General features: G+C 45.2%; 1 protein-coding gene across 1 annotated transcript; it reads left to right on the top strand.

The window, feature by feature from the left end:
* The first annotated feature begins 7,021 nt into the window (after positions 1 to 7,021).
* Positions 7,022 to 10,792, top strand: rps16 (ribosomal protein S16). Its single transcript, XM_063217142.1, has 6 exons — positions 7,022 to 7,126; positions 7,217 to 7,267; positions 7,854 to 7,955; positions 9,020 to 9,116; positions 9,810 to 9,857; positions 10,599 to 10,792. The coding sequence occupies exons 2-6, from the start codon at positions 7,220 to 7,222 to the stop codon at positions 10,742 to 10,744; spliced, it is 441 nt and encodes a 146-aa protein (XP_063073212.1). The 5' UTR covers positions 7,022 to 7,126; positions 7,217 to 7,219; the 3' UTR covers positions 10,745 to 10,792.
* Positions 10,793 to 11,116: the final 324 nt, after the last annotated feature.

Below are 11,116 nucleotides of genomic sequence, written 5' to 3'. Positions count from 1 at the left end.
GCCGGTGACTTTGGGAATTGGCGCCTCATCTCTGTCTCTCCACCCCATTTCTCTGTGTCCTCTTGGATTTACAGACTTTTGAAATTTTGTAATTTGAGAGATGCTACTGTCAGTGCGGAGAATTTATCATGTACAGCATACTGTATTCAGAAATAAATGTATTGCATGTACTGTGATATAGTATGTAGCCTACAATGTACATGATCTTCATTTGATGTAAAGTTAGTCACTTGAGGCCTAGCCGTAGCTTTGTCGGCAGGGCACGGGACTTCTACACGGGTGATCCGAGTTCGATTCCCAATCCCCCACCTCGCTCTCTGTCCCACTCTTCACTGTCCTGTCTAAATAAAGTTGAAAATCCCCCCCAAAAAATATATATTCTTTTTTTTAAGTTCATCACTTGACTTTCAAATGTCGTACCACTATATATCCAGCAGGGGGTGTTCTTTGTTGCATTTCATATACTGCGGAGTATCTACCGCAGGGGTGGGGAAACATTTTCATTCGAGGGCCACTTCAAATTTTATGAAGTCCTCCAAGGGTTGTACTATGAACACAAATCAGGATATCCCCCGATGTGTACTGAGTTTAAATTGCAGACTGAAATTTCATCAAGAAAACGAACTCATGTGTATACACATCCATGGATTTCAGACCCCACACACAGTCACACACTACAGTAATAGATTTGTGTGAAAGCAGGGCTTTTGTGGCATGCTTGTGTGTGTATGCTGTTGTCCTGTGCAGTAAATGCCAACTACTGAATCACAGCACCACTTCCACAGGAAGCTGGACCCTAATAGCCTACTAATTGTGATGGGTCTGGAGCTATTTTTTGGAATTCCTTTTAGTTTTGCATACATTACTCATTGCTCTGCATGTTGTCACAAGCTACACCCAAGCAATGGGGCTGCCTGCTGTGTAATCACCAACAGAGTGTCACACATGCACAGATTGCACACCACTGCCCACACGCTGAACAACTGTCATTGGTTTCACACAAGTGGACGCTGAACAGCCAGTGAGTCATTGCTCTTGATGCTGCTCAAGCTGGAGGACCACAGACTGGTTGGTGTGAAATTTGTCCACAAAGTGCAGTCATGGGCAAGTGGTTAGGGCTTCAGACTTGCATCTCAAAGGTTGCCGGTTCAACTGCCAACCTGCCAGGTTGGTGGGGGGAGTGATTAACCAGTGCTCTCCCCCGTCCTCTTTCATGACTGACCCTGATCATGGTATCGTCCCCGCCGCACTGCTCCCTTTTGGGCATCGTTGGGGGCTGCCCCCTTGCAGGTGAGGCATAAATGCAATTTTGGTGAGTGCTGTGTTACATTGGCAATGAGAGTTAGAGTTTCCCAGTTGGGCTTTCACTTCAAAATGCAAGGGATGCTCAGCGCTCCAACCAGTTGAGGGCATTGAACATCGGACCATGCTTAGTTGAAGCCATGTCTATCTTTTGGTACATCCACATTGAATGAATGCATTGGAATGGCTTGCCCTGTTTGCTGCACTTTCAGTAGCTGATGTGGATTTCATACACAACTCTACTTATTAATATTATGAAAGTGAAAGCCCATGGGAAACTCCAACTCCCATTGTCATTGTGACACAGCACTCCTCACAAGTGCACAGTGCACATTGCACACAAGAAAATTGCATTTATACCTCACCCGTGCATGGGGGCAGCCCCCTATGGTGCCCAAGGGAGCAATGCGGCAGGATGGTACCAGGGTGCTCAGGGTACCTCAGTCATGGAGGAGAGCACTGGTTAATTAGACAAAACATTTTGCCGTCCAGCGGGTGGCGCTGGTTCACCAGGTGGTTAATTACCACCCCCCACCCCCTGCCCATTATTTCCTTGCTTGAAACAGATCTATAGCATCCATAGACAGCATATAAATCTGATATCATATACCTACAATATACTGTACATATCTACACATACCATATGATGTAACACCTACAGTATCAAGGCATCTTTCCCAGCAGATGTTGCAGTTGGCTCTCTCTAGAGGCCAAAAGCAGCTACTGCAAGACAAGTGCACAGCTATGACACACTGCTGTGTCTCCCCCATCAGGCCACAAAGCACCTCTTTTTTTTCCTGAGTCACTTCTTTTACTGCATTTCACTTCACTGCACAGCTCCTTAGGGGATAACGCTGACCTGGATTCCCAAGCACACACACACACTTACACACTCTCTCTCTCTCTCTCTCTCTCTCTCTCTCTCTCTCTCTCTCTCTCTCTCTCTCTCTCTCTCTCTCCCCTCTCTCTCTCTCTCTCTCTCTACACACACACACACACACACACACACACCACACACACACACACACACACACACACACACACACACACACACACACACACACACACACACACACACACACACACACACACACACACACACACACACACAGCTCCTGCCTGCCAAACCAGGCAGACTGGTCTATTTGCACTGTCACTTTCACAAGAGACAGTGGAGGCCATTGGCGCCCAAGCAGAGCAGAGGCCCAAAGTGAAACGGCCCTAAAGTTGAAGCGCTCTCCCTCTGAAGAGAAAGCATTAGCGCTGGCGTGATGGCCTGATTGGTGACATGTTTGTAAATCATCCATCACTCCCACCATCACAGGAACGAGTAACTCTGCAGAACTGCCCCTCTCTTTCCTCAACTGTCCTCCACATGCAGTATGCATAATACGCCTCAGAATCTCTCCAGCACCTCGCTATGGCTGTTCTGTCTCCTGTGGGCCCCATTTGTGTCCTTAACAGGGCAATTAAAGGAAGGTGAGGTGGGGAGGGATGAGAGTGGTGGTGATGGTGGGGGTGCGTGGGAGAGGTGGGGGTTGGAGGGGGCTTGGAGAAAGAAAGAAAAAAAAAACGAGCTACTCTAAAATGGACACGGGCCCAGACCAGAAATATCGGTCATAAACTGCCTCCTCAATGGTCCCCCGAGTGGCCTTTATTGGCGTGATGGCAGAGGAGGAGGTCCAAACATGGTCAAAGCCAGCACCGGCTGCCCAGATATATGAACGCCATCATTCCAACACAACTGCACCCCCATCCCCCAGCGCCACTCCATCCCCTCCACAGGGAAGCCGACAAAGGGGCGGAACAAACAGGTCACTTGTCCCGGGCCCAGGGAGAGAGGGGCCCCAGAATTGGGTCCTCGTTACATTATATGTATCGGGTCGGGGCCTTTTTCAGATTACTTTGTCCTGGGCCCAGCCAAAGCTGTCAGCTGCCCTGCCCTCCACTTCCATTTGTTCCATCAACACGTTCTGCACACAAACGCATTATGTGTTGCTTTATGTCGAGTGTGTGAATGTGTTTCACACGAAGGGTATTTAGCCTACAGAATGCAATGCACAGCACTATAAGCTATGCTCCGGCTTCAACAACACTCATAACTCTGGGACGGCCAGAGCCTAAACAAGTGTCACGGTCCCGATGGAAATTACGCATGTGCAATCACATGAGAACGAGGCATTACATAAGTGGAGATGCCAGCACATTGTCTCAAAGAGTCTTTGGTACTCTGGACAACCTCCTAATGTGGTTCCCAGGAGTAGGCTACAACACGAAAGCATTACGACATTTGGAAATGGGTATTTATTTTAGCTTAAAACATACCAAACGTTGGTAAAATGTGGTTAGTCGGCCCTGCCTTGGACAACCGGTAGGGCACTCGCCTGCCATGCAGCTGATCCAGGTTCGATTTCCGGCCCAGGTCCTTTGCCAACCCCTCCCCGATTCGCTTCCTGTCCACCTCTCACAATGCCCTATCAAATTAAGTCGAAAAAGGAAAAAAAATCTTTTTTAAAAAGTGCTTAGTCTTTTTGCTTGAATTGGGCCGTACGGTGTCTAAAGATGCTTTCACTTTGAACTTAATTCTGTGAAGGTAATCTATAGGTGGTGTGTGGTGCATGTTTATTCAAAAAGACATCAAATAGGGCTTAAGAGGCCCCAAATAAGGCAGTCATGGTTAAGCCGTTAGGGTGTCAGATTTGTAGCCCAAAGGTTGCCGGTTCGACCTCCAACTTTCTAGCAGGTTGGTGGAGAAAGTAATAAACCAGTGCTCTCCCCCATCCTCCTGAGTGTAACGGAGGCCGACTAGCAGAGTGTAGCGCGGAACCTCCCTTCCAAAGCCTCAATGCAGTGCATTAGCGTTGGGCTATCGGACCGGCCCTTTAGCTCAGCATGCCCCTACTGTGCATCCCATTGCCGAACCAATGCAGTTGACGAGGTGGTAGGTTCGCAGCCCGAGGGGGATGAACCGTGTGAGTTCACCTCCATCACAGTGGTGCCATGACCCGGATGGGAGTGAGGTTTAGGGGGAGGAGTGTAATGGAGGCCAACTAGCAGAGTGTGATGTGGAACGTTAACTTCCCTCCTAAAAGCCTCAATACAGTGCGGCCCTTTAGCTCAGCGCGCTCGTACTGTGCCTCCCATTACGGAACCGATGTACAGCAGTTGACGAAGTGGCAGGTTGGCAGTCCCTAGGGGGACGAACCGTGCAGGAACACCTCCGTCACATGATGTAACGTCCGGCCACACTACTCCCTTGGGGCACCATTGCGGGCTGCCACCTCGCACAGGTGAGATGCAATTTCGTTGTGTGCAGTGTGCACTAACGTGTATGTGCTGTAGAGTGCTGTGTTACCATGACAATGGCCCTGTTGGACTTTCACTTTCACTTTACATGCAAGGGAGTTGTTGTGCCCAAGATAACAAAATATCTCCTGGCAATAGGCCTATGCTTTCATTGGAAGCTCTCTCAATTTGACCTATAAACTAGAAATCGTTGAGAGCATCAAAGGGACATTTCTGTGTAAGCAAGCAGGGAATAAATCACACTCAGGTGTCTGTCTGACCCGGCAATGAATGAATAAAAAAAAAATATTGGAAAAGGAAAAAGACTGAGTGCAATCTATTCCCTACTTGCTTGATTACTTCAGTGACGCACCAACAACAATAAGGAAGAGTGCTGTGTGTGGAAGATAACTTCATGTAGCCTTTGCAACAAGCAAGCCATGAGTGCATCTACAATGTTTTTTCCTCGGAAGGAAGGGCAAAAACCAAGGGAGCAGGTGAGGCCAGAGGACATGACTGGATTGCACAAACATAATCCCAAGCATGTTTTATCCTTGATTGTTTCATTGAAGCCAGCAACTGGACATTGTCTCTTGAAAGGGAAGTTCCAGCCAGTCCTCATCGCTGAGGTTTTGAGCAATTCTCCCACCACTAGTCAATGGTGTCTGTAAAAACACTGTTGGTATATTGGTAGCAGGCCAAGCTGCCTTGCTAAATCTACGGAATATTTTTCAGGTCCAAAATGTATGGCAGTCCTTTGTGGGCTTTCCTTCTGTCTGTCTGATCAATACTTGTGATTAGGTGCAATCGACTTTGTTGCTGTTGATCGAAATAGACGAAACACTTGAGCGAGAACTTGTCACGAGTTGGGTGGTATTAAACTGCAGCGCATTTAAAGTCGGCCACAAATATGCACGAGAAGATGAGCTCGCACCAGTTTGATCTACTAACACACCACATGTTAGATATGGGGGGACAGGTGGCGAGGAGGAGCCGAAGTGGGGAGCAGTGCAAACTTGCGTAGGGGTGTGAGACAAGACGCATATACACACGTGAGTGAGTTGGCCAACCAGTCGCGCGTGACCTCGGAGGCGGTCTGCAGATGAGCATCAACGGCGATAAGCAACTGCAGTGGTTGCAAGGTCTGACTGCGGTCGCATTCATCCCGGGATAGTTTGACACCATGTGACATGTCACCTGGTCTGTGCAACATGACTGAAATTTGGTAAGTTCGGCAGGAAATCTAACCATAATGCAACATTTTAAAGGACCAGTTCAGTCAATTTCAATATGCTGTTGTATTGCTCACGCTACCCTTGACTTGTCAGTACCTGGTGATGCCACATTTTTCAGCTAAGCCCTTTCCGAGATATGAGCTACTCTAATTGGGGCAGCGTGTTTAAATTTTTTTTTTTAAAGAACATAGGCCGACTCCAAATATTTTCCCAAAAGGTACCGCTGTTTGCTAGTTGTCTGCTGATGTGGTAGGCCTATAACCTTTCGGATGTTTTTGGAAATAAATAAAAATGTTTTTTGAAATGTAAACAAAGCGCTGCCCCCATTACAATGACCAAGATCTCGGAAAAGGCTAAAGAAGAAAAAAAAACCTCAGATACTGACAAGTCGAGGGTAGTGTGAGCATTACAACTGCTTGTTGAAATTGACTGAACTGGTCCTTTAAGCCAGAATGCATTGCTGTTGACATGCGCATGTAGCGGTTGCAGAATCTCGATCGCACCTAGGGTGCATTGCAATATGCGACCTTGCCTCCTCCACTTGCGCTTGTCTCCTCGTCCCGCCTCCTGGCCCCTCCTCCGTGGAGAAAACGATAAAGTTTCCCAGCTGTCAGCCTAGCCACAACAACTTTTGAGGGACTGTTTTTCATTCACCATCCCAATTGCAAATGAGAAAAAGACTCTACAATTGAGCTTTTGCAAGATATTGAAATATAATGCTGTTGTCAGTGATGTCATCATGACATATTACTTCCTGGTACGAGGAGAGAAGCAAGTGGAGGAGGCAAGTGGAGGAGGCAAGGTCACATATTGCAACGCACTCCTATTCTCAATCCCATTCTGTCAGAATGTAGGCCTACAACAGACATGTGGCCAGTAGGCTAGTGCCTCTTTTTTGACACAAGAAATGGTCTTGTAGATTTATCTCAAGTGACATGCCCCTGACTTAGGTAGGTCCTTTTTGCCTTTTCTGATGATATGAGCATTTTATGGTTTACAGATTAAGTAGGCCTTGTGGGCTAATTGAAGCCAACCACAGACATGTATAAAATGTAAACAGACAGACATATTAGACATACTGAATCAGAGTCCTTAACAGCACATATTTTCTAGGAAGGGCCTTTGGAAACAGCAGAGGGTCTAGTCTAGTCCATCTCTGTTCCATTGATTTCTTACAATGTAACAAAGCCACGCCTACAGCCGTAAAGCTGCCGGAAATCGTATTATGTGTCGTGGCCCTGCCCCTGATTTTCGGCGTTTGCAACCCGTTTCGGCCTCTCCGTACGGCACCTCAGCTGAAGACGGTATGTGTCTGTCCGGGCTCTTTCAAAAATCATAAAATTGGTATCCTATACGTAAAATTGAAGCACTTACTTGTAATATATTTCTTCCAGAACATGCCAGCAAAAGGTCCTCTACAATCTGTCCAGGTCTTTGGACGTAAAGTGAGTACAAAATGATATTATTATCCACGTGTGGTTTCATGCTAGTCTGCTACCGTGCTACCAACCTAGCTTGTCAGAAGTTGGACCACTCTGCTTACAATCTGACACTGGGTTTATCTTGTAACAGCGCTATTGCATATTAAAAGTGTGTATAACGGAGGACACAAGGATGACAAAATGTGTAAATGGCCTATGTACACATTATATGAACGACAAACCAGGACGCGTGCGACATCCGCGTGGCCTAGTGAAGACCCCGCGTCGCAGTAGCGCAGTATCGGTACAAGGCTTATCCAGTCGGAAGATACAATGCTAACTAGTAGCTATCTGGTCGGCCATATAATGTTACGAGTCATGAAATGAACAACAAGTTAAAAAAATGGGAATAACTTTAACAACGGATATTGGCGAAACGTGTCCCCCTTTTGTGGATGGCTATGCAATGTAAATGTCCATAATGAAGTTTGTATTGCCCGTCAACATGGCGTCTTCCATCATAGCATGGATATGCCAACAGCAAATTCTTTGCCTGCTAATGACTAATATCAAATTATGAACGTCTAATGTTGATTCTTCTCATTAACAGAAAACGGCTACCGCTGTTGCCCATTGCAAAAGAGGAAATGGGCTCATCAAGGTGAACGGCAGACCCCTTGAGATGATTGAGCCAGCCACCCTTCAGTACAAGGTAAGTTGCGTCTTCCACATTGGTGTTTACTACCATTGAACGGTGTAACAACGGAATGGGGTGACCAGTTGTTTCTCTCGAAAAACATTTGGTTGTATGGCTGCAAATCTGAACATTTCTGAGAATTAAACCAGACCGTGGCGGTGCCGGTTTTAACTCAACGTATTTTGGTTTTGGAAAACAGTTGGTTCTTGGGATGCTCGAGGTTTGAAGATTTAGTTGCGACTTGTGCGTGTGCTTTGAAAGCACTGAAGCTGTATGAGTGATTTATGTGGGTTTGCTGATATTTTTTCTCAAAGCCCATGTATGGCACTTTTGGTATACTGTGAAGGGGCCTGTCTGGTATGTGGCCATATGCCAGCTGATTGACATGCATTGTTTGGATGATGTGAGAATTAGTGAGATTTTGCTTTCAATATGTTGAACTCTACTAAGGCTGTAACGTTGTTGTATTGAACTGAGAAATCACGATACAGTCATGATACTCCTTGTACTACGATACAGTATCGTGATACGCCCTTTTTAAGTATTGTTGCCCATCAGTCCAGAAAACGATCACATTATATGAAGTAATGGTGCTTCCAAGCTTAAAATCGCCATCATTGTTGTATTTAAACTTTTTTAAAATAAGTAGCCTCATGTAACTTATTCTACCTATAAACTTTAACATTTAATTTCATAATGGTTGCAAATATGCAATTGGGGGTGTATCGAACCATAGGTCAAAAATTGATACACTCAACTCACAATTCGGTTTGTATCATTCATTACAGCCCTAAACTCTACATGGCACTTTGCTGGGGGGGAAATGTGGAGGCTCGACTTATTGTTTTTGAAGGGTTAGATAAATGAACGTGTGTGAATAACAATCAAGGGCTACTACAAATCATTTAAAACTATCCTGTCTCATTTGCACTTACTTTTGCTGGTGCACTCTGATTTTTGCCACATGTATGCTCTGATGAGGTTCTCTCTGAGTATGTTGTTTTTGATGGTGTGTGCTACTCCAAGGTGTACTATAATGGAATTGAACTGATGATACTTTTTTTTAAATTGTTTTTTAGCTGCTGGAGCCCATTCTGTTGCTGGGCAAGGAGCGCTTTGCTGGAGTGGACATCAGGGTGCGCGTGAAGGGTGGTGGACATGTCGCTCAGGTGTACGGTAAGTTTCATGTGGAGATTGAGATGGATATCTTGGTGTCTGTAAATATCAGGGCATATTGTGTTTTCTTAACGATATCATAGTTTGTGAAACATTATTTTATTTAAAAAAAAAATGAAATGTAATCAGCAACTTGGAGTCTTGCCATTTTACTTTTTTGGATTCTAGTGTCTTCCCATTACCGGTGTCTGGTAAACCAAAATCTGTGTATAAGGGGCTTTCCCTGAAATGTATTTTATCACAATCGCCACTCAAAAATGCACATGGACACTTATGGCTGTATTGATTATGAAGAAATGTAACAAATGCATAGAGAACCACAATGAGCACCTTCCCTGTAGGCACTGACTACTTTGCTATTTTCATGTTTGTGAATATCACCATAATGTCCCTGGGTGTACAATTGGTGACAAATAATGCAATAAGCTCCATCCTTTCTTTTTCTCTTTGTCATGTCACATTTACGACATTACCAATATTACAAACCCTGCTGCATTAGACTTAAGACACAGAACAATAGATTGTAGTGTATGGGTTAAGGTTTGGGGACAGTGATGCTTATGTACAGTGCAAGGAGATAAAAATGACATTGCTTAACGATGCACAACAAAAAGACTAAAATGTCATGTTCGATGGAGTATTACTGTGCTATTTAAGACCTTTGTAATAAGCCTTTGTTCCCTTCCTTTACAGCTATCCGTCAGGCCATCTCAAAGTCTCTTGTGGCATACTACCAGAAATGTAAGCCCCTGTTTTTGTATCAATTCATTCAAACATTGATAAAGTCTCCATAGTGTGTGAATAAGGAAAGTAGATTCTGCTTATCAGTTAACTTTTTTCATACATTGGTCAAGGTACCAGTGTTAGGTGCACTAGGTTTAAGCTCGTCTGTCTGTGTGACTGCTTGGGTTACGCACTAGTGCTACAGTATCTCTCCCCTTCATGATAGAACCAGCTCTGCCCATAGCTGTACCCCATGAGGGGAGGAACACACTGAACCAGTTCTGTCCATGTCTACATCCAAGGATTGGACCACACACACACGCACTGCTGTTCCCATGAGTGAACAGCTTGGTATGTTCATTGACTGCTCTATGTAATCAGACTTCTGTGGGGGGGGAAACGGGTACCAGAACTGGTGAATGCTGGTTAACTATTGGTAGCTTTTATTAAGTGAGATTTGATAGTGGGTGTACTAAATGATGCACTCCAGGGGTTCCCAGTGTTGTCGAACCTAGGACTCACTTGAAATGTTCTCAAATGTCCGGGGTCTCACCTCCTGACCCAATAACCAATAAAACTAAAAATAGGCCTAAATACTCAACAGCAAAATCTGATGTGTAATTATGATTTTTAGAAAATGATTTCAAGGCCTACTTGGAATACCTTCAGGGCCCACCAGAATCACTGATGTACTCTGTTTAAATCAGAAATGTGTTTTTTTCTGACTTCCTGTGTGTGTTTTTTGCTGACTTCCTGTAGATGTGGACGAAGCCTCCAAGAAGGAGATCAAGGACATCCTGATCCAGTACGACAGGACCCTGCTGGTCGCCGATCCCCGTCGCTGCGAGTCCAAGAAGTTCGGTGGACCTGGAGCCCGCGCCCGCTACCAGAAGTCTTACCGTTAAACTTGCCCTGTACATTTTCATACAATAAAAATCAAGGGAAAAAAGTTCTCTTTACATGTTTTGGATGCCTTTTTCCATGCAAGTGCGCTGCTTGTGGATGATTCATGCACTGTATGTGCACAGAATCTTATCTCTAAAGGAGCCAGGTGCATATCTAAAAAATGTCACTTGTCAGGTCATGCAGTGTTAATTCAACACTTACAGTGGATTTTACATCTTCATTGTGTTTGGTCCCAAAGCACTCTGTAATTGTTGAATTAACAGTGCATGCACTGTGTAGAGGGTTGGGGCGCCCTGAGTTACTGCCTAGCCTGGTGAAGAGATGCACCTCTGAAGATGCTAAATATATTGCATGCTTCACTGCTATAGTGG

This window comes from Engraulis encrasicolus, chromosome 15 (assembly GCF_034702125.1).
Source record: "Engraulis encrasicolus isolate BLACKSEA-1 chromosome 15, IST_EnEncr_1.0, whole genome shotgun sequence".
Taxonomy (NCBI): domain Eukaryota; kingdom Metazoa; phylum Chordata; class Actinopteri; order Clupeiformes; family Engraulidae; genus Engraulis; species Engraulis encrasicolus.
Note: the sequence above shows the minus strand (reverse complement) of the source record. Positions and strands in the feature narration are given on the sequence as shown.

What these genes read in the sequence shown, in the direction of transcription:
- rps16 (XM_063217142.1), top strand. Translation starts at nt 7,220, where the DNA reads ATGCCAGCAAAAGGTCCTCTACAATCTGTCCAGGTCTTTGGACGTAAA. An exon ending in TCCAGGTCTTTGGACGTAAA is followed by an intron (nt 7,268 to 7,853) that starts GTGAGTACAAAA and finishes TCTCATTAACAG; the next exon opens with AAAACGGCTACCGCTGTTGC. An exon ending in CAGCCACCCTTCAGTACAAG is followed by an intron (nt 7,956 to 9,019) that starts GTAAGTTGCGTC and finishes ATTGTTTTTTAG; the next exon opens with CTGCTGGAGCCCATTCTGTT.